Source organism: Danio rerio, chromosome 21 (genome assembly GCF_049306965.1).
Source record: "Danio rerio strain Tuebingen ecotype United States chromosome 21, GRCz12tu, whole genome shotgun sequence".
Classification (NCBI taxonomy): Eukaryota; Metazoa; Chordata; class Actinopteri; order Cypriniformes; family Danionidae; genus Danio; species Danio rerio.
Genome location: NC_133196.1, coordinates 29,011,533 through 29,035,584, shown reverse-complemented (window position 1 = coordinate 29,035,584; position 24,052 = coordinate 29,011,533). Strand labels below are relative to the sequence as shown.

The 24,052-nt window shown below is 37.0% G+C and overlaps 1 protein-coding gene across 8 annotated transcripts in view; it reads right to left on the bottom strand.

Moving 5' to 3' along the window:
* Nucleotides 1–22,103, bottom strand: part of caln2 (calneuron 2) — a 97,139-nt gene extending 75,036 nt beyond the window's left edge. For 4 of the 8 annotated variants that reach the window (XR_012397195.1, XM_021469085.3, XM_073935875.1 and 1 more), the window contains exons 1-2: nucleotides 16,797–17,104; nucleotides 2,205–2,326 (exon numbers count right to left, since the gene is read on the bottom strand). Coding sequence is in view for 7 of the 8 variants with exons in the window: in XM_021469085.3 (XP_021324760.1) it covers nucleotides 2,205–2,326; nucleotides 16,797–16,924 (250 nt within the window). In the remaining variant the exon portion in view is untranslated. Of the gene's footprint in view, nucleotides 1–2,204; nucleotides 2,327–16,796; nucleotides 17,105–17,888; nucleotides 18,476–21,958 lie in introns of those variants that run through there. The other 4 variants (XM_068216058.2, XM_073935878.1, XM_001343005.9 and 1 more) reach the window with 2 other exon arrangements.
* Nucleotides 22,104–24,052: the final 1,949 nt, after the last annotated feature.

The window sequence follows — 24,052 nt, the reverse complement described above, 5'->3', positions numbered from 1 at the left end:
GTGGATGCATCCAACACAGGAGTCGGGGCGGTGTTATCCCAACGCCAAGGTCAACCACCAAAAATGTATCCATGCGCCTTTTTTCCCGTAAGTTGACCAGCGCAGAACGAAATTATGATGTTGGAAATCGCGAATCATTGGCCATGAAATTAGCCCTTGAAGAGTGGTGACACTGGCTGGAAGGGGCAACCCACCAATTCACCATTCTGACAGATCACAAGAATCTAAAATATCTCTACTCTGCTAAACGTCTAAATCCCAGGCAAGCTCGTTGGGCTTTATTCTTTACAAGATTCAATTTCATAGTCACAAACAGACCAGGGAGCAAGAATGATAAGGCAGATGTACTCTCCAGGCTAACTGAAGATAAACCCACTATCAGTGAAGAAACAATCATCCCTACCAAGCTATTATTGGCTCCGGTTCAGTGAGACATTCTTACGGAAATTCAAGAAGCTAATCGAGAGAATCCTCCTCCAGCAGATTGTCCCGATAACCTTACCTTTGTGCGAATGATATACGCTCACGACTACTCACGCACGTTCACGACACTCCCAGCTCTGGTCATCCGGGCATCATGGCAATGAAGGAAATAGTCAAAAAAAGCCAAACCACTAAGGCTTCTCATCAAACCCCTGCTGGTTTATTACAACCTTAACCGACCCCTCAACGTCCATGGTCCCACGTAGCAGTGGACTTCATTACCGATCTTTCTGTTTCCCAGAACAACACTGTCATTTTGACAGTAGTCGATCGTTTCTCCAAGGCCTGTCGGCTGATTCCACTGCCTAAGTTACCCTCCGCTTTTGAGACAGCAGAGGCTCTGTGTAATCATGCGTTTCAAATCTTTGGTTTACCTGACGATATTGTGTCAGATCGTGGATTGCAGTTCACTTCTCGGGTATGGACAGCTCTCTGCAAGAACCTCAATATCAACGTTAGCCTCACTTCAGGGTATCATCCTCAATCTAACGGTCAAACGGAAGGATTAAATCAAGAAGTGATTCGCTTTCTTCGTTCTTACTGTCATCAGCAGCAGCATGAATGAAGCCGTTATCTCATGTGGGCGGAGTATGCACAGAACTCATTGATAAAACCAGCTACAGGTATTACTCCATTCAAATGCATTCTGGGTTACCAACCACCTTTGTTTCCATGATCTGGAGAACCCACTGAGTTATCAGCTGTCACGGATTGGCTACAAAGGAGTGAGGAGGTTTGGAATCAGGCACACTGCTGGATTCTCGACGCCGGGGTGGTGCCCTCCAGTATTTGGTGAACTGGGAGGGGTATCTGGTCGAACGTATCTGGTCTGAACGATCCTGGGTAAATGCTAGAGATATTCTAGACCCAACTCTTACTGAAGAGTTTCATTGAAGGTTCCCAGAGAAACCAGCCCCCCGACAGCGTGGTAGACCCCGGCGTCAAGTGCATTCTCGCTTCAGGAGCCGTTTGGGGGGGGGGGGGGGGGGGGGGGGGGTTCTGTTATATATGAGGGCGATGGCAATCCTCTTGTGCACCACCAGAGGGAGCCATCACCTGAATACTAATCAGACTCACGGACTCAAACTCCCATAAGCCCTTCTGCCTGTCACTGATTGCGGCTCAGGGGCCTCTCATCATCCCAGCGCATATAAACCACACTCACGCCAATGTTTAGTGCGAAGTCTTAATTTGCCCTGCAGTCATCACCGAGCGTTTTCCCATTGTTATTCTGATTGATTTGTGTTCTGAACCCTTGCCCGATTTACCAACTAAAAGGACATCTGCCTGCCCCGAATTCAAGCCTGTTACACCGACTGTGAACGTTATCTGCCTGCCCTGAACTCTGCTTGCTCACAACCTGATTCCTGGTTTGTCCCTTTATTGTTGCATTGTATGTGTGTGTTTAATAAAGCTTGCAAATGGATCCAATGACTTCTGGTTCATCACAACAGAAATAAAAAAAACTGGCAAAATGTACTTTTTTTAGATGAGGTTGCTATATCTTCATGTAAATAATTAAGCTGTTGCTTGTTTTGTAAGCCCACCCTCTATTCAATATTCCATTTCATACAGCAAAAGAAATACTGCAATACTGAAGTCCATAAGAACATCAAGTTCTCGCTGACTTTCAGTTCATTCTAAGCATATATTCTTTGAACTTGCAGACATTGACACTGAGACAGACATCAGTCATTTACACACACACAGACCAGACTCACCGCCGAGTTCCTCTGTAGAGATGTTGGCAAGCTGCTCTTCGCTGGTTTCAGACAGAGACGTGCTCAGATAGTTGTCTGTGTAGAGCAGCCCTGCTCTCACATGGTGAAAAGGCATCTTCACCCTTCAAAACAACAACAAACAAAAGATGAATCGATGAACACACCATGACTGCCCCTGCAGACTCACCAAAAAATAAACCCACCAAAAAAAAAAGAGAAATTAACTCTGAAAGAAACCCTGAAAGAAGGATGAAGCACACACATTTACAGCCATCATGTTTGTTTAGATTTATTCTTGAAGGAAAACACTTAAAACTTAAATGACCACATACACACACTGACTGTAAATCCCCAGCATAATGCACAAACACACAAATACACACACACGACAATCCAGCTTCTGTTGTAATGGGTCACATGGGACTGTATAGGTCTGTCTGGCTTGAAATAAATGGCCTTTATTCACAAACCACAAAAACTGCTGTGCTGTACAGCTCATGTGTTCAGAATGTTACTTGAGGGAAAGAAAAAGAGATTTTTATAGTGTGAAAAAATAATTTTATAAAATTTTAATCAAAATAATGTAAATTATTTTTATATTCTCTTACTTTAACTGTAATAAAATCCAAACATTAATATTTTGAAGTTGTTTTTAGTAATTGACATTAAAAGACAAAAACATTGTTTTAAAAATGTGTTTTTACATGCACTTGTTTTAAGACTATTCAGTATAAAATTTGAGACTTACACAGGGGTAAAGACCAAAGGCTCTATTTTAAAGATCTAGATGTCAAGTCTAAAGTGCATGGCGCAAAGGCAGTAAGGGCGTGTCTGAATCCACTTTTGCTAATTTAGGGATGGAAAAATACGCTCTGTGCCCTTACGCATGGTCTAAAAGGGTTGTGTTTATTCTCTTAATGAGATATGGGTGTGTTTTAAATCAATCAGAGTCTCATCTCCCATTCCCCTAAAGCGTCCGTTGCGTCGTGCCATGGCACAATTGCTATTTACATGGCGGACCTTGTAAGTGGAAGAACTAAACGCTTCACTAATGAGAAAACAGTTAAAGAGAGCATCTGCAGTGCGAGAATAAAGAATAATCCTCCTGCATTCGACCTCTTCAATTTCTCTTTACTTTATTTTTACTCCTTTACCCTCGTGGATAAGGAAACGGTGTTGTAAGCATTCCACTGAAGACATCCGCTAGCATACATATTTAATTTTGTTTGTTAAGCACAAAGATTTGTTTCAAAACTATTTCTAAATTCAGATTTAATTTCCAGCAAAACGAATAAATGAACAATAAAAACAAAGTATCATGTCCAATTTCAGTTGAAACAATTTGTCAGAAAAAAATCAGCCTGTGTATAGGCATACAGTGATACTGATATATGATATCTCTTTATCAGTTAATAAACTTTTTTTAAACATTACACTATCAGGCCTGTAGCCAGCTTATTAACAGTGGTGTTTTTTTTTTTTCAGAAAAACTGAACCTTTTAGCAGTTATTCACCTTATTTCTATTTCTACTAAAAGAAATTTAACCATGTCAAATTGCTTACCATTCTATTTTACCATTTTAAGTGTTTATTTACAAATGTGCATTTAAACTGTACATTTGAAATCACAGTTTTATAAATAATAAAAATTTTGAATTAAAAATATGAAAAGATGCTTATTTTTAAAGTACAAATTTAATATAATCTATCATTACATTTTAATTTTTTTTAGAAATCTGATAAAACTCGTTTTAAATTAAACACTGAAGCCTACAGGCAAATAACAAACTGGCCAGAACATTCAACTTTCTTTAGTCAGAATTTGGCCATTTGAATAATAAGAAAAAAAAAAAAAATAATAAAAATAATCCAACTTTTGGTCTTTTGAACCCTCCGAACCACCCTTGGCTACAGGCCTAAAACTTAATAAACTGTATGAAGAGAAGATTAATTAATAGTGTGCTTTAATAGCAGTTAAATAAATAATAGCATATGATGGGGGGGGGGGGGGGGGGGATTCACCCACCCCACCAATGTCAAGTGAAAATTTAGAATTTTAGAAATTTGGAAAATTTAATTTGAAAAAAATTTGCTTTAAAAATTTCTAACAGCTGCAATAAAAAACAAGTTTTATTAAGATGTATTGTTGGTTATTGGATAAATTTTGGCCGAAGTGAGTAGCTTTACATGTTAAAAGTAACTTAAGACCAGTTTAAAATGATTTAAGACCTACAACAAAATATTTCAGTTAATTTAAGCCTTTTTAAGGTCTAATATAGTTTTTAAATTTAAAACATTTTAAGACCTTTTAAGATTCAGTGGACACCCTGATATTATTTAAGCAATTTAAGAAAAAAACAAGCAATTACAAAAAACACCATCAAATTAGGAAAAGATCTTATGTCTCTAAAAAGTGTTTCAAATCCTCACAACGTGAATACATTAAGAAAACGTGCTGCAAATTCTCACAACACATGCAAATAGCATGACACTTAATGGGAATATTTTAAATGGACCCAAAAACATCATGCATGCTGTCAAATCGATGAAGATATTTTCTTTATTTGCGGGTATTGTTGTAATTACATGTATTTTCTTAAATTACAGCACATTAATATATAAAAAAAACTATTTATTTTTTATTTATTTATTTTTCACTTTTATGCAGTTGTTTCATATTCATACAATTGTATTAGGTTTAAGCTATTTTTCCTCACGATTATTTGTTTCGGGTTGTCACAGTAAATGTGTAACTGTGGGCTCATTCTTTCAAGCGATTGATTTTATTTATTTTTTTCATTCTGTGAGCACAACTAGGGGTCCGTTCTTCGTACCTCGCTTAAATGATCTAAGATGATTTGGCAGATCCTGGATATTTTAATCTTGATAACTGATCTCTCGCTAATTTGGTTCTTCAAACAAGTTCGCGAATCAGATTAGAATATCTGGATGAACTGATCTGAGATCGCTGCGTTTGTTGTGAAGGACAGATCTATCGATCCTCGAAATCATGATCAGCAATGCAACGATTGGCTGACGGCACAGCAGCGTAATGACATCATCTGATTAATATTCAATTATCCATGTGAGCAAATTTACATAAAATTAGCAGTAAACGGCTTGTTAAATATGACACGCAGTAACTTCACATTTGTTGTGAGCTGCAGGCTTTACACTTTCATTTGTCAAGACAAGAGTATTCATCATGTATTTCAATGCAAATCAATGTATTTAGTTCTTCATTTAGAAAAGATTTTCTTTATTATAGTAACCGTTTTTTAATCGGTGTAAAGAATAACTGGTTGTTTCCAAAAGCATTTTGATATTGTTAAAGGCGTCTGCAACTTTTGTGAAGCATCAAATCACTGGCATATTAACTGTCAAAACATGTTTAAGACTGCATAAATGTATTATTGCTTTTAAAAAAAAGTCACATATTGTGCATTTCTATTGTACACAATTTGTACTAAAGCGATCTAAAAAGTTCATATCAATAAGTTTTCTCTTTGCAACACCAGGTGGCAGTCTTTGTACTTTCATTTCGAGGGTGCAGATTGCATACGTTTTATTAATATGTGGGTCAGTGACAAATAAGGTTTGGCAAGGTGACAAATTTAAAAATATATTGAAAACTTTTTTTAAAAGCTTCTATCAGGTAGTTCAAAATGTATATATTGTATCCACATTGATATTAAATACTTAAAAATTACATTTGCACCATTTTTTACAAATGTAAAGACTGCATGTACCTGAAAATGTCAAATGGTGTAACTACGAAAGAATGTAAAATATTTATTATTTAATGAACCTAGATGGCATGAAAGTGTACTCACAGAAATGTATAATTCGTTTTAAATATTATAGAAAAATGCATTTTATTACTATTTATTACTAAATTAAAATGTTAATGAGTTTTTGCAATATTTGGCCGGACACATACTAAAAAGCACAACTGATTTTTAAATATTCTTTGACAAATGTTGTAAAAATTGTTAAAAACTATTTTGTTACACTAAACTAGGTAATTTGATTTTCATTTAACATTTTTTACATGTATAAAAATATATTTTGATGAAAAATACTGGTTACACCAATTGACAAAACCGGTTACACCACATGACCATGTTGATTCTACAGCAAAAGGGTATTGCTTGTTAAAGAAATGAACACAGAAAATCAAGCATGACAACCAGCAATTTCTGTTGAAGTGAATTTATTTTCTTTTTAATGCTGAAACAAATGTGTAGCAACTCATGTCTCATATTGAAATTACATGTAACAGTAAAGAAAAAAAAAAAACGGTAACAACTAATCAGAGTAAAATCATATTTTAGAAACTTGTCTGTGCATGCATGTGTGTATAATTAGGTAGGGGATAAAACTGAGGGAGAGGGTGAACTATCATTGTTTAGGAGTTGTTTAGCATGTGATTGAACTTTTTTCCTATTCCTGTCCAGAACAGCATCATTGTGGCATAAGATTTCAGGCTGTGTGTGCTTGGAACTGCTTCCAGTCTTCAGTCATGAGCTTTGAATGACGCAAGTTCAAAGGTTCTGGTTCAGATATCATGTGCAGGACATCAGATTTAGGGTAGAATAGGAGGTCTGGCCGATGAGGCCAGGTGAAAGCATTCCTTCTGCCCAGCTGTTGCATGCAGCTCACTTTCACCTCTTCACCCACCACCTTGATGACCTGTCCCACAAAAGGCTTACTTTCATATCTGACCAGAATGAATTTGCCTTTCAGGTCTTGCAGACAGTTAGTAGATGTTGAGGGAACATTCTCTGATACATTGCGGAAATCTACTGTAGATGGATCATAGCACTTGCAGAAACCAGGTCTTGCGCAGAAACATGAAATTTCTCTCCACTGAAGTACAGCTGGTTCTTCAGAGGTCACTTGATGAATTTTGAGTGTACCTTTAACAGCTGGGACATTTTTTTGGTACAGATTCATCATACTTTGCAATGTCTTCCTCTGATATCCAGTAGTATTTGATGGTAGAGTCTTGGTCCTTCAAGAATTTGTAAAGTTCTGCAGCTGTTTGCAAGTCAGTGCCTCTTTTCACTGCTGTATCTGCAATGTGCTTTACAGCCCCACCTACTCCATCAGGAGCTCCTTTTCCATGTGATTTCTCACTGAAGTTCCAAGTGACTTTTTTGAATCCAGACTGAAAAGGAGCTGTGCTGAGCAGATAAAAGTTTTTCTTGTTCCTGTATTGGGTCACTGGTCCGTCACTGATAATATGTAGGGTACTAGGCATTGTGTTAAATTTACCTATGGCATCCTTTAATACAGGCTCCAAGTGAGCCCATACAGCACGTTCATCATGTCGGAGAGAAGGAGAGATAGTGGCATAGGAGAAGGATGATGAGGCCATATACACCACACTGGTGTGAATTGTAACCTGTCTGCGGCTGCCACCAAAGTGGAAAGCCTGAATTTCACTGCTGAGCTTACAGCCATAGTTCTCAGAGAAGTCCACATGAATGCAGACTTCATCTTCACGTAGCGTTTCTTTCAGCTCTCTGAGTGTTTTGGCTTGGTGAAGCCAGTTGAAATGGTGCTTAGCTAGAGTGTCCAGCTTCTTGTTAAGCAAAGCCAACAGATCCTTATACTTTCCAGTTTTTGTGACTTTGGCAAAGTTAGCAAAGTTTTTCTCTTCTTCAGATGTTACTACTCTAGACCACTGCTGCCATGTTATTTCTGTGTCCTCCAAAGGTCCTAAAAACTCAATCTCATTGTAACCGCAGTTTGCACAGGTGCGGTACATACATTGCTTGTTGTTAGTATTGCATGCAATGACCACTTGCAACTCTGAAATATTGTTTGTAAGAAGAATGCCTTTCTGGTGCAATTTGTCCACAAGCAGCTTGACATTTTCATGGTCTATACAAGCACATGTATTTCTGTCAGTGTCTTTTGCCTGTGTTACATAAAAAGGGCAGTATCTCACAAATTGTCTATATGACACTTTCAAGGGTCTATTAACGGTTGCATTGTACTGTGTATGGAGCTCTTTCAGTGAATGAAGAAGTACTCTCCTTTGCTGCTTGGTTTTATTTTTCGTCACTGTGTCTTTTCTACCTGATAACATGCGACTATTCTCATCCCTACAAAGAAAGTTGACCACTTCCTGTCTTCTTATTCTTGAGGTTTGCATTTTCTTTTTCAGTTTGCTATTTTCCCTCACAGTTATCTGTTTGTTCTTTTGGTACTTTAGTTTCTTCTTCATGTATTGTGCATTTTGTTTTGCTATTTGGAGTTGCCTTTTAATTTTACGCAGTTCAGACCTCAACTTTTCCCTTTCTTTGAGCAGTGAGCTATATTTATTCCGTCTTCCTTTTTCTTTGCTTGTTGGGGTTGAGGATACTTGCAGGCTCTCTAAACTTGGCTGCTCATAGTCATGATCATCAAGGTGATTATGCATGGGCTCAGGATTTTCGAAAAGTGGAATTTCCTCATTTGCTGATGTGTCCATAGATGGGGGTGTTAAGTTGAGAACATCATTAAGCACTCTTTTGTTTTTTCTGTAATTTCTCTGATACTCCCTCCACTTTTCCCTTATCTTCTCCTGCTTTGTTTTGGAAAGCTGGGCTACTGGAACATGCTTCGTCTTTCCCTCTCTTTTTCTCTTTTGATAACTAAAAATACAATAAAATACAATTAACCTACAGAGCTTTAAAGGCATCTTCATACAGTTGAAGTCAGAATTATTAGCCCCCCTGTTTATTTTTTCCCTAATTTCTGTTTAATGGAGGGCAGATTTTTTTTTATCACATTTCTAATCATAATAGTTTTAATAACTCATCTCTAATAACTTATTTATTTAACCTTTGCCATGATGACAGTAAATAATATTTTACTAGATATTTTTCAAGACACTTCTATACAGCTTAAAGTGACATTTAAAGGCTTAATTAGGTTAACTACACAGGTTAGGGTAAAAAGGCAAGTTATTGTATAATGATGGTTTGTTCTGTAATCTTAAAGTGTCTAATAATTTTGACTTAAAATGGTTTTTAAAAATTTTAAAACTGCTTTTATTCTAGCCAAAATAAAACAAATAAGACTTTCTTCAGAAGAAAAAATATTATCAGACATACTGTGAAAATGTCCTTACTCTGTTTAACATCATTTGGGAAATATTTAAAAAAGAAGAAAAAATTAAAAGGGGGCTAATACTTCTGACTTCAACTCTACCTATATTAACACCTTATCATGTGAGTTCTATTGATTAACCTTTCAAAACACCTAAACCACTGCATCCCTCTTTAACCCGCTCTTTGACATTAACCTGACTTTACTTACACAGGCTACTGTATCTCTCTCTCTCTCTCTGTGTGTGCGCATGTGCGTGTGTGTGTGTGTGTGTGTGTGTGTGTGTGTGTGTGAGAAAGAGAAAGTGTGAGTGAGCGAGTGAGTGAGCCACTGAGTGAGTGAGTGTGTAAACTACCTTTCACGTCTTTTGGCAAGATAATTAGCCCTTGCAACAGGATCGGCATTTACTTGTGCTCTGTGACGAGCCACTTTTTCCTTGCTTGAAAGTGGCATCTATTTGAGAAAAAGAGGCATGGTTATATTGTAATTGTTATAAAATATCAGAAATTGTATTGTATTTTAAAGAAGGAAAGGGTAAAAAAACACCTATGTTGTGTGGCAGAATTATTTTATCCTAGGTTTTAAGAGCTTTAATCAGAAATTTGTGGATTAAGCACCATTTTAAATAGAATGCAACATTGGAAACTTAAAAATAGTTCAAAATAGAATATAGTATATATTGGATCTTTAATCAGCATTATAAACTAGTAATACTTGACTAAATTAGAAAGACTCATAATAAGAGTCAAATAGTGTAACCAGTTACACCCCATGACATTTCAGCTTAAAATCAGTTTTGACAGGCATTATCATGAACACCTATGTAAGCAAATGGCCTTTGAGGGGGTATTTCAAATGAAATTTTTAAACTTAATACTTCTTTTTACCATAAAAATTAATTATCAGTTTATTCCTGGGGTCTTACCATTTGACGTGTATAACAAAGAATTCTTGACCATGCCCTAAAAACGTCAAATTATCACAGATTTTAAAGAGAGTTACTAACCTTTACATGCAGCAGTTAGCCTCATCAGGGGTCCTTCTCTTTGATACAATTTCTTGTCACATGGTCTTCTGCACAATTGTAACAAAATGGCTCCTTGTATGGTGGTTACACCACCTTGACACTTCAGGAATTTGACTTGACTGACAAAATTCCCCAAATAAATTTTAATATTTAGAACAATGGAGCTCAATTTAACTTTAATTAGTGTTAAATAAATCCAATGTAAGATTATGCCAAACTATCTGATATGGTGTTTATTTGGGAATTTTATCTTTTTTAAACAAGATCAACTATTTTGTACAGAGTTTTTCTGGTTACACCACAATGACATTTTACCATTAATTTCCCAAATAATTTCTTAAAATGAATTAAAAAGAGAAAAATGGACCTGATACAAAAAAAGGAGAACATATTCTACTAATTTGATAATTTATTTTAAAAATTGTATTATTTTGAATTGAATTAAATCACATGGACATTAAAAAAGTAGCGTCACGTCATTGACCCACGTATAACTTTATTTATTTTATTAATGACTATAACTTTTATATATATAGTTAAAAAATATTTACTATTTTCCCAAGTGTATATAACTTTTACTGTAAGAAAATATCAGAACTCGGTACATACTTTCTGTATTATCTTTGCTTGAACTGAGCCGATCTAATCCTGTTTATATGATTTGAACCTGCTCCCGATCAGGTTTGACCTAGCAGATCTGTTGCCATGACAACAACTCTCGGATCAGCTTTGAAGAACGAAACGATCCTGGATCGTGTCAAATCGTCAACATCCAAATCCAGCTAACTGAGTAATCCACGTACGAAGAACGGACCCCAGGGGTCCGTTCTTCGTACCTCGCTTAAATGATCTAAGATTATTTGGCAGATCCTGGATCTTTTAATCTTGATAACTGATCTCTCGCTAATTTGGTTCTTCAAACAAGTTCGCGAATTAGATTAGAATGTCTGGATGAACTGATCTGAGATCGCTGCGTGTGTTGTGAAGGACTGATCTATCGATCCTCGAAATCATGATCAGCAATGCAATGATTGGCTGACGGCACAGCAGCGTAATGACATCATCTGAGTAATATTCAATTATCCATGTGAGCAAAATTACATCAAATTAGCAGTAAACGGTTTGTTAAATATGACATGCAAGAACTTTCCACATTTGTTGTGAGCTGCAGGCTTTACACTTTCATTTGTCAAGACAAGAGTATTCATCATGCATTTCAATGCAAATCAATGTATTTAGTTCTACATTTAGAAAAGATTTTCTTTATAGCCTAATAGTATCCGTTTTTTAATCGGTGTAAAGAATAACTGGTTGTTTACAAAAGCATTTTCATATTGGTAAAGGTGTCTGCAACTTTTATGAAGCATCAATCACTGGCATATTAACTATCAAAACATGTTTATGACTGCATAAATGTATTATTGCTTTAAAAAAAGTCACATATTGTGCATTTCTATTATACACAATTTCTAAGCGATCTAAAAAGTTCATACCAATAAGTTTTCTCTTTGCACCACCAGATGGCAGTCTTTGTTCATTTCGAGGGTGCAGATTGCATACGTTTTATTAATATGTATAACTTTATTTATTTTATTAATGACTTTAACTTTATATGTATATATAGTTAAAAATATGTACCATTTTCCCAAGTGTATATAACTACTACTGTAAGAAAATATCAGAATTCGGAACATACTTACTGTATTATCTTTGCTTGAACTGAGCCGATCTAATCCTGTTTATATGAATTGAACCTGCTCCCGATCAGGTTTGACCTAGCAGAACTGTTGCCATGACAACAACTCTCGGATCAGCTTTGAAGAACGAAACGATCCTGGATCATGTCAAATCGTCAATATCCAAATCCAGCTAACTGAGTAATCCACGTACGAAGAACTGACCCCAGGCCTATTATGTAGCAAAACAATGACAGTGTCAAGGTAGATAAGTTGCTCGTATAATGTAGTGGCACAAATGTTTATGGATTAAAGCTGTTTCCAGCAGCCTGCCAAAAGATGCAAAATTTTCCACAGGTTTTGGATTTTTGTTTGGAATTACTGCAAAACAGAGGTTTGATTGTGTCTCGAGTGTCTGATCTGTTTTAATCATTTCTGGTCTTGTGATGCTTTTAAAATGAAGCACTGACTTGAGTTTTTTATACCTGTATAAACATCTAAAACAAGCACCACGCCAAAGCTTTTTCAAAGTTACAAAAGAGAATCCTTGATTAATTCTGCTCAGAGACACACAGAGCCTCTGTTGAGAACAGAATGTGAACTAAAGGCAAATTACATGGAGATGACAGAGCAAACAGCGAGAAGTGCTCTTCACTGATATTGGCATCCCTGGTCAATATGAGCAAAGGAGGCTTTTAAAAATATGTCTCTAATTTTTAATCTTCTGATCTTTTGATTAAAACATATAAAATAAACTCTTTTTTTATTGAGAACAACAATTACAGTACAGTTACAGTACAAACACAGCCCTCACTCACTTCAGCTTATTGCCTGCTTTAATCAGGAGTCTTCACAGCAGAATGAATTATTTTTTTTTTACGGCGGATGCCCTTCCAACTACAACCCAGCACTGAAAGTACAACCCTCAGTGCTGGGAAACACCCACACACTCTTCTATTCACACACTACAGTCAATTTAATTGATCTAATTCACCAACACTGCATATCTTTAGGGAAACTGGTCCACCTGGAGACAAACCTGCAAACAACGGGAGAACATGCAAGGTCCACAGAAAGGCCTGCTGGTCCAGCCAGGACTTGAATCTGTGACCTTCTTGCTGTGAGGTAATTATGCTAACCACATAGCCACCACAAACACAGCAGCTTCAACATAAAAAACTCAATTTGTCACAACTGCTACTTCTATAATTAAACAAATAATATTTTACATTTTTAGTACACCTGAGCGATGAGGAAGAAGAAATTGTTCAACTATGATCACCTTCAGCTTTTCTACTTCTCAAAGATAATAATATGATGTAAGACACAAGCCAATTTCACTCATTCATTCATCACAATAAAGAAGAGCAAAGAACAGAGCAAAGACTTCTAGCTAAAGGGCTTTGCAAAATAGGAAGTGGCTATAGGAAAACTGCAAAAACACTGCAAATGTCCACCATCAGAGCAATAATTTAAGAGTTTTAGTCACCACTGTATGTGTTATGAATTAACCTTCAGAACTGCAGAAGTTACTTGGCTCTTGGAGTAAGAAATTCTCCAAAACTACAATCTGGCATCACCTGCAACACCACAAATAGCTTGAAAGTGTTAAAAGAAAGCAAAACCTTTACTCTCATCTAAAACAAACTCAATCATTTTCCTTTTTTTGGTTAATATTTTGATTTAAAAAATTACAGATTAAATACAGGCCTTTTCACGGGCATTCTGTGCTTAAACAGGGTGCCAATATTAGAGGAGGGAACTGTCATTTTTGGTTTTATTCATCAAGGATGAACCCTAGTTGTACAACAGGGCTCTGTGATACTTTAATTACCAGAGATATTAACACAGGCTTTAGCTGACAGTGGCTTTGGGTGCAGTATGATTTTTTTTTTTTTTACAGAGCCATTGATGGGTGCTTTAGTTTACTTTTACAACTTGACTTGTGTGGCTGATACAAACACACTCTTAAAAATAAAGATGGATAACTTCATGAAGAACCTTTAAATCCCATCAGTTCCACAAAAAAGTCTTTAATGAGATTTTAAAATATTATGTACACTAAGAAAAAATGCTGAGAACATTTTTAAAAATATCTAACATACTTTTGTCGCTTAAATGGAATGGAAAGGTTATATTCTACTAAAATCATTATTTGTAACTGGCATCAATGGTTCCATAAAGAGAAGATAAGGTGGTTAGCACCATCCCCTTACAGCAAGAAGGTCTTGGTTCGAGTCCCGGCTGGGTCAGTTGGCATTTCTGTGCGGAGTTTGCATGTTCATTTGGGTTTCCTCTGGGTGCCCCAGTTTCCCACAGTCCAAGGACATGCGCTATAGGTGAATTGAATAAACTAAATTGGTCATAGTGTATACATGTGAATGGGTGTTTCCCAGTGTACTGAGTTGCAGCTGTGTATACATACTTTGTAAACATATGCTGGATAAGTAGGCGGTATACTCCGCTGTGGCGACCCCTGATGAATAATGGAGGTAAGCCGAAGGAAAATGAATGAATGAATGAATGAATGAATGAATGAATGAATGAATGAATGTTCCATAAAGAACATTTGACATCCATTTAACCTTTGCTTCCACATAAGGCAAAAGATTAGATAATGAAAGATTTTTAAACTATGAATACATGGTTCTTTGAAGAAGTATCATGGTCTTTACAAAGTTATTAGGCAACACAACTATGTCCAACATGAAAATGATAATGGATTTCATCTTAATCAGGAAATCATCTTATAAGAAAGGTTTCTGAAGGATCATGTTTCTCATTACAGGAATTTATTAAAGAAAACTCACTTACTTTCCTTCGGCTCAGTCCCTGATTTATCAGCATTCGCCACAGTGGAATGAACCACCAAATACCCTGGCACTCAATTTATGTACTGCAGTATTAAAGAAAACTTTAGTAATTCATAAAATAAGTAACTCTTATAATATTACTGTTTTAGAGTGTTATTATCAAATAAATAAAGACCAAAGCAGTGAACATAAGAGACTGCTTTGGAAAAGAAAAAATCATACCGACCCCAAGCTTTTGAACTATTTACAAAGCTTATTATACTGTACAGTGTTCCTTAAAATGCAAAAAAAAAAAGGTGTAATTGAACAAAAACATATTAACAATGATTAACATTTAACATGAAAGCATTTTAAAAGACAACATAAGGTCATTCAGAAGATGCTGTCAAGGCGTTCAATTGTCTTGGCATTTACTTCCTAACAAACATGCAAATTACACAGAAGCAAGGCCAAATTGTACTGTATGTTGTTGCTTTGGAAACAGATTCTGATGTACATTATGCTGAGGCTTCCATGAGTAACCTTGAAAAACATGCTATTCTAAAGTCCTTTAAATCCTAATCTGGCCCATATCTAATTTACAGGCAGCGTGTGAATGCTGATGTGAACAGTTATTGAACGAAGCTGCCATCGCATTAAGCCCTTAGTGTGGCAGGGAGCGTTTATTTAATAGTTTAACAAAGAAACAAGATAAAGAAACAATGAGAGATTGAAAGGAAGTGACATCCATTGTTGGCATGATAAATAACATATGATGCTGCATTAATGGCTTCTTTCCAGTCGCCTTTTAGCTGGTCTGACTCATGGGATCCTATGGGACAGACTCATCGACCGGTACCCGAAAAGGTGTGAGGTTTTCACATGTCGTGAGGAGCACGTGCTATATCTTGGCTTTTTGCTTTTGCACATCTGCCCCTGGCTCTGATCCAGGACCTCTTAATGAGGGTTCGGTGGCATTTGGGCTACAGACACAACACCAAGCTGTGATGCATGATGCAAGCCAGTTCATTAAGCAACTGCAAACAGAAATGAGCCACAACAGCAAGGATGCCCCTTCACAAGGTCAACCATTGTGCTCAAAACATTATTCAAGGTAACGAACAGAAATCTGGCACATAATTCACTGAATGGCATTTAAGACAGAACTATATGACCTTCACAAGGTGACTGGAAATGCAGATTGATGAAAACACAAAAATAGAAGGTTCGGCTCACAAGAAACATGCCAGACTTTAAAATGTGCAGTCTTTGAGGATAAAGAGGGAGTGAAAGATCTGACATTGTGAGTGAAGTTACATCATAGAAATGTCACAGCTGCTCCAGGGACCCTTTGCATGCTGTGAAGCACTTAACACTAAGTGTTCATAATGATAACATTCACATTAAAAGTACAGTATGGTTCAAGAATTATCTTTATCAACATAAACCATGCATGCAAAGTTAAAGGCTGAATACTAGCTTAAAGAGATGATGAAGATAAAATAAAGTAAAATAACACACCAAAGAAGATTTGTAAAATATCTTTAGAATAGGCAACTTATATCTGTTACTTCTTTCTATCTGAAAATCCAATTCATTCATAACATCCAGCCTAGTGGACATCAGCCAAGTACATGCTTTGAATATATCTATCACATTTAGACACTAAAACTGAAGCAAATAAAAGTAACAAAGAAAGAAAACGTGCCACAATCTAAATATTACGAACTTAGTCGCCATTCTTCAACAGAATCTGTAGTAGCTGCTTGTAAAGCTACAGGTTTGATTTCTTGTTGCTTATTTGGTCCCTGCGATAACAGTCCCTTACACTTCGACTAATTATGATTCAAAGAACAGATCATTCACACTGTGCCAGTTCACCATCTGTACAGCAAACTTCACTCGCCTCAACAACAGCTTTTAATTAGGATGAACAAAGCAATGCCCGTTTTAGGTAATTAAAGGCGTTTTGATGAGATGTCCCATCTACAGTTACCTCCACAGATCGCACTCCTCTGAGTGACTCTCTACGCGCAGCTCCGTTTCTTCTTCGCTATTAGTTGATGGACCGGACACATCCACAACGCGCAAAGGCAATTCCAAACCATACTTTTCCGGACCCATTATCGTTTGTTATAGTATAGATAGTAAGCTAATGTCTATAACGTAAATGCGTCGTTCGCTAAAGACCCCTTAAAACACTAGCGAAATTATGGCCGCACGCGCTCTCATGCAGACCGCCGAGATGATGAGCTCCGAGTGCGGTTTGTAGCGTCCAGTTCCCGCGCCCCTGGAGACCGGAGTGACAAGCCATAACTCACATGGGCCATACATCACTAGTCCTTCAAATAACACCTTGCTCTTAACGTGAATGAGCGACCACAATATAAACAGATTTAGCATCGCTGGCATGGCATTTTTTAAACCCGACTTTGTTTACAGATAACGACTGGCAAAATATTATTGTGAAAATTTCCTGTATTAAATTTGTTGACCTTTTATTAGCTCACCTATAGTGACCAAACACAAAACTAAGCAAGGAGGTTTCCAGGTCAATCAGTCATTTTTTAAGGGCTACTTAATTGTAAAAACTAGGTTGACTTACACCCTTTTTTAAAATAAATGTAATATATTGACATAGCTGGCTCCTCAAGGAACCTTTAAAAACCATGAAACCATCATTCCACAAAATGTTCTTTATTATGCAAAAATGTATAATTAAGATCACACTGTACACAAAAACGTTCATCGTAAACTTCCATTAAAGAGTTTTATTATGACATCCCTGAAAAAAATAAAATAAAATTTCGCTTTGTTCCTGCCACCATATAGAGTCAATCATCCCATAAAGCCGTCAATGAAGCAAAAAAGAGCAAACTAACTAATGAACCGTGTCCGAATTTGCATTAATATTCATAAATTGAAGCCAAACCTTTTATGCAAAATTAAATGGACACAACTCAATAAACACATGTAGAATGAATATCCATACAATCGAGATCTTTTCACAACAGGTGCCATAAACCGGATTTCCCTACGCTCCGTCTCCTTAACACCCACACATGGCATTTTAAAGACATCCACTCACCTCCTCAAAGGCTGTGTTTTGCAAATCTCGAAGTCTTATAAAGCTAGTGTTGTGAGTTTGTCTCGGGTGGGATTATTGTTGTTGGTCTCATATGTAGTACGCTAAAAAAAGAGTAATTGAAAAAAAAAACAATGAGATGTTCAGTTGCCCCAGTTATCTGTTCTCGGTCCCGCTAGCATATGACAGCCCCATTGCCACCGCAGCGGAGTTTCTTAAAGATCCATCAGGTGAAAAGCTCGCTCCAGAAGCCACTGTCGTGTTTTTTTCAAAGTTCAAACCTTTAAATGAACGGCTCAGAAATGTGCCCGTCGCGCGCTCGCCTCGTGCGTAACAGGCGTTCTCCGCCGCGCGCCCAAGGGTGTGTTGCATTTAAAGCCCTTCCAGAATGCGCCGAGATTTATAAGCATTCTAAAAACGGAGTCCCGTTTCACTGGTGTTTGTCTCCTGGCAAAATTTGAGAAAAAGCCAAAATCTTCTTGGTAAATGTATGGCGCTGATAAGGTAGGTGACGGGCGCGCAGCCCTTTAGTGATTTAGCGGCTGGAGCGGTTCAGCCGATCTGCTCCACGTTTCCTCCTTCAGAGATCTGGCAGGTGTGTCAGACTCAGAGACTGGTGTAGGGTGGAGTTAAAAATAGATCCGTAATGGTTCACTATTAGCAGACAGAGACATGTGAGGTTTATAACCTGAATGAAACACTGCGTATGTCTCTACCTCGTTGTGTTTACTGATTTCATCAAATTATTAAAAAATAATCCTATAAATTATACTAATTGATCATTAAACCAATTTGACACCTGCTCTACCATTTTGCAAGATCACAAACCTTAACTTAAATATGCTCATAAAAAATCTTTCCACAAAATGTTTATTTGAGGAGGACACTTTAGGTGTTACAACTCACCTTTCATTCTCGATTCAAATTTAAGACCTGGAAATATTATCATAATCTTGCAAGGAACCCATAATAAACGAAAAAAAATGAAGAATTGATTTTTAATTTTTGTGATAAGACCCAATTTAAGCAGAGGGTCTTATATAAATAACACAATTTCTCTTATTTAATTAGTATATATGTCTATATTCTATACTTTTAACAAGCAATATATTGTGTTTTTTATTTTTACAATATTACTATGGGTGGCGACGTGGTGGCACAGTAGGTAGTGCTGTTGCCTCACGGCAAGAAGATCGCTGGTTCGAGCCTCAGCTGGGTCAGATGGCGTTTCTGTGTGTTCTCCCAGCGTTCGCGTGGGTTTCCTCTGAGTGCTCCGTTTTCCCCCACAGTCCAAACAGATGTGCTATAAGTTAATTAAATTAACTAAATTGGCCGTAGTGTTTGTATGTTAATGGGAGTGTATGGAGGTTTCCCAATATTTGGTTGCAGCTGGCAGATCATCCGCTGTGTAAATGAAAAGTACAGGGCAGCTAAAACCCCGTACAGTTACTCAGCAAGCATTTTTTGTGTTTAAAAGATAGACATCTAATAGATGTCTAATAGATGTTTAATAGACATTAAAACATATAGTCATCTTAGCAAAAGCAAGGCTAAATTTAGGCTAAAATACTAATAGACATCAAATAAACAGAAATGAATGACTACACACTACACATAGTTTTGGGCTATTCTTAGATGTCTATTAGATTTTCACAGCCCAAGATTAGCCTTGTTTTAGCCAAGGCGACTTCGATGTCTATTAGATGTCTATTAAACACAAAATGGTTTGCTGGGATACTTACAATTGGCTGCTTTGCTTGAAAAACGTATACTATAAAGAAGTTTCATTCGATTCATTTGATTTATTAATGCATGCTTAGACTCACTATTTTACCTGTATACAATGATTTAATGACATTTTTACAGGGATAATTTAACGCTGTGTTCTCTTTCTTTGAAAAGTGGTGGAATTACATCATCATCCCTCCTTTATTCTCAATAGACTGTGGCTGCATGGCCCTGAGTCTAAGGTTCATGCATTTTTACGCTGTATTCTTACTAATTAAAAATAAGATCATTAACGTAGTCTCAAAGGGTATACATGCACTGCATAATAGTTTGGGACGAAAAAAAAGAAACAATAACAGAAATGTGCATGAACGTCAATGATAATTACTGTTGTTTCAGTTGAAGTGTATTTGAAATGTGTTCAGTCCCCCGAGAGCCTACAAAGGAAACCACACATAAATGCATTAAATATTTAGCTTTTATATGTTTAATTAGCAACTGAATGTTGGAATGAAGGAATCAGTTCGATAGCAGCTCCACAAATTAACTTGAGATGGCATTGAAGTGCTTGAATGATAAACCTGTGCTAGACCTAACATAATTGTTGACTGGACAAAGGGAAAGCACCTGAGCTTCACAAACACTGGCCTTATTTTGACAGAGGAGAGAAAATCCATTTTTAATAAGAGATAAAGAGTTTGAAAAATAAAGTTTTATATTAGAGTGTCTCTATTGTGTTATTTTGGATATTACTTTTGTGATATGTAACTGTTTGTGAATGCAAAAGGTCTGCAAAGTTTCAAATATCAAAGTGCTGTACAAATGAGCAATATCACATACTTAGCAGTGCGATATGGCGGTATATCAGCACTGACAGGGGCCTTAGTGTACCACCAGTGATGATATACAGCCATATTGCACTGCTACAAGTGTGATGTTGTGTTTATACAACAGTTCGACGCCATTATTGTGTCTATAAAAAAGACAATCAAACATCGAGAGTCTAAAAATCCTCATGAGGAACTATTTTCTTCTGCGATTCATTCACATCTGCAGCTGACATCAGATCAGCAAAAACCATTACTACTTCACAAACATCCCGTTAGAGCTAGTATTTGAAAGATTTTCCTGCGTACTGTCTAAAGTGATGACAAAACAAGTGATTTTGCTGACATTTTAAGATTATAAGTCTGAACGGCATGAAATACCATCAGTCTACAGAGATTTCCCAGTATTTTTTATTTTTTTTTGTTACAATCAGGGGTTCGTTCTTCGTACGTGGATTACTCAGTTAGCTGGATTTGGACGATTTGACACGATCCAGGATCATTTCGTTCTTCAAAGTTGATCCGAGAGTTGTTGTCATAGCAACAGTTCCGGTAGATCAAACCTGCTCGGCAGCAGGCTCAATTCATATAAACAGGATTAGATCGGGTTAGTTTTTGCAAAGAAAATACTGTAAGTATGTACCAAATGCTGATATTTTCTTACAGTAGTAGTTATATACACTTTGGAAAATAATAAAACTTGGAATCTGCACCCCCGAAATGAAAGTACAAAGACTGCCAAAGAGAAAACTTATAGATATGAACTTTTTAGATCGCTTTAGAACAATTTGTGTATAATAGAAATGCACGATTTGTGACTTTTTTTAAAAGCAATAATACATATGTAGTCATAAACATGTTTTAACAGTTAATGTGACGGTGATTTGATGCTTCACAAAAGTTGCAGACACCTTTACCAATATCAAAATGCTTTTGTAAACATCCAGTTATTCTTTACACCTATATAAAAAATGGCTACTAAGTTATGATAAAGAAAATCTTTTCTAAATGTAAAACTAAATACACTGATATGCATTGAAATAGATGATGAATACTATTGACACATGAAAGTGTAAAGACTGCAGCTCACAACAACTGTGGAAGGTTATTGCGTGTCATATTTAACTAACGGTTTACTGCTAATTTGATGTAATTTTGCTCATATGGATAATGGAATATTAATCAGATGATGTCATTACGCTACTGTGCCGTCAGCCAATCGTTGCATTGCTGATCATGATTTCAAGGATCGATAGATCTGTCCTTCACAACACACGCAGCGATCTCAGATCAGTTTATCCAGACATTCTAATCTGATTCGCGAACTTGTTTGAAGAACCAAATTAGGAAGAGATCAGTTATTGAGATGAAAAGATCCAGGATCTGCCAAATCATCTTAGATCTTTTAAGCGAGGTAAGTTACGAAGAACGGACAGGAGATCACAATAATTAACCCCCAAAATCCAAAGCAGCGCAAATTCTGTGGCTTCGCAAAAATGATAAAAGTGTCAAACTCACCACAGATGAGGAGAAACACATGCAGAAACATCATAAACCAGCAAACTGTTGTGTTTGCAATAAGGAAAAACGCTAAACACGTGCAGACATTTCTTCTTTCTTTAACTTACTAAACTAGCCTGCAGGAGACTCATTAGAAACAGATGGCCAACCAAAAAGTAACTCAGGGTTATACAAAGAGAGGCCAACACAATATACATATATTGCTAATATGTGAGTGCCTTCTCACACTCAACACACTACAATTACTATAGTATAAATGCAGCAATACAACATAAAAAGAGAGAGATCGACTTCATCATTTACATGTTTATTAATGATTTGATCAGCTGTAGTTTAAAACCTCCTTTTCAGCCCGGGAGTTTCAAGCCTCAGACTGGCCCACCTCAGTTCACGACTGACTATATTAAAATAAGGTCATTTCCAATTCAGTTTCTAATGACACTATCACGTCTTTTTTGAGAAAACAACTGCTTTAGAACTTCAAATGTTCAACAACCCTAACAGTATTATATGTCTTAACAATAAAAATGAAAATAATAAAAATCACTCAGATGAGGATCGAACCCGGGTCTGCGGGGTCGAAAACTAACATGCTATCCACTGAACCACAACAGCTGTTCAGCTAAGTTTGATCAAGTTATATCATCATTAACCTGCAAGCCGCAACTTGCTCACTGAGCTGCGAGAAAATAGATAGAAGAGTAGAGCTGCGGTAAAATAATGAATAAAAAGACTGTGGTCAAGTAAATAAATAAATTAATTTAAAAAGTGTACTGCTGAGAGCAACCAATTCTTTAGCTAGGGATACCGGCCCTCGCGGCCAAAAAACAGACCGGCCCACCGGGAATTCTCCCGGTCAGGGGCGGACTGGCCATCTGGCAATTCTGGCAAATGTTCCTCAAATTCCTCAATACTGGCAAAATTCCTCAAATAGAGGAACCAATTTTTTAAATGTGGGCCGGTCAGTTTTTTTTTAATATGTATTGTTTTTAAGTGCAGACAGCTTTTATCTCTTGCTAGATGTGATATTATGATGATGATAATAAAAATAATTATGATAAATGTTAAGCATTTGGCACAATCGGCAACTGCCGCCTGGTTTCAAGATGGGCCAACCCAATCCAAGGTTACCCGGACATAATCAAAATATGGCAAAAATGTCATATTATTTCACTATCTTTACACCAAAATAAATAGTGAATGTGCGTGTCCGTGGGTGGGGCTGTGTCGGTGTGGTAATGTGGGCTGGTGTGGCAACAGTGCCAGGGCTTATTTTTTGCCCCAGTCCGTCCCTGGCAACACTTATTTTTCCACAATGCCATTAACTTTGCAAACCAAGATCAGCATGAAAACACAGCAAATCCAATGCGTTCATGCAGTGCACCATAGTTTGTTAAGAGAGAGATTAAGAGCGATAATAACATGTTCATACAGAGTGTCTAATTTGTATAGACAGAGATAAGAAGCTAATAAGAAAATGTGTTTATCATTATGTCCTCCTGATAATTCAAATCTGGCACTCAAAAAGTTTTTGTTCACCTCCTCCTTAGTTATAAGATCAGCCCTCAGGCCCTGACGCAAACAGTTCTTACTTCTGGCAAACCAATATGAGTGCAACTTTAGAACCACTTTTCTAGTTCAGAGATGGTCTGAACCAACACTCGAACTGCCAATGGAAAAGGAGAAATATGACCAATCAGAGTACACTCTCACAAGGGTGGGATTTAAAAAGACCTTAACTTAAACAATTTAGACACTGTCAAAAGATCTAATGCAATGTATAATATGAGAACATGCTCTTTTTTTACCTATGGAGGTAACCTATAAATGTAAGAGTTCTGCCACTCTGGTCATGTTAATTCTTGTTTTGGTGGCAGAATCCGGACACCAGTCATGTCTAGTCCTGTCCTGCTGTGCTCGGCTCAAGTTTTCTTGGGTTGAGCACTTGTTTCTGTCATTGTGTGTGTCTCCGTGTGCGCCCAAGTGTGCCCAGAGCGTGCGCGCTCCCGCTGGATGCAGCCGCGCGGGCTCTGTGTGCCTCTGACGCGCGCGCTCTTTTATTTGTGTTTTCGTCTGTCTGCAGCGTGGTGT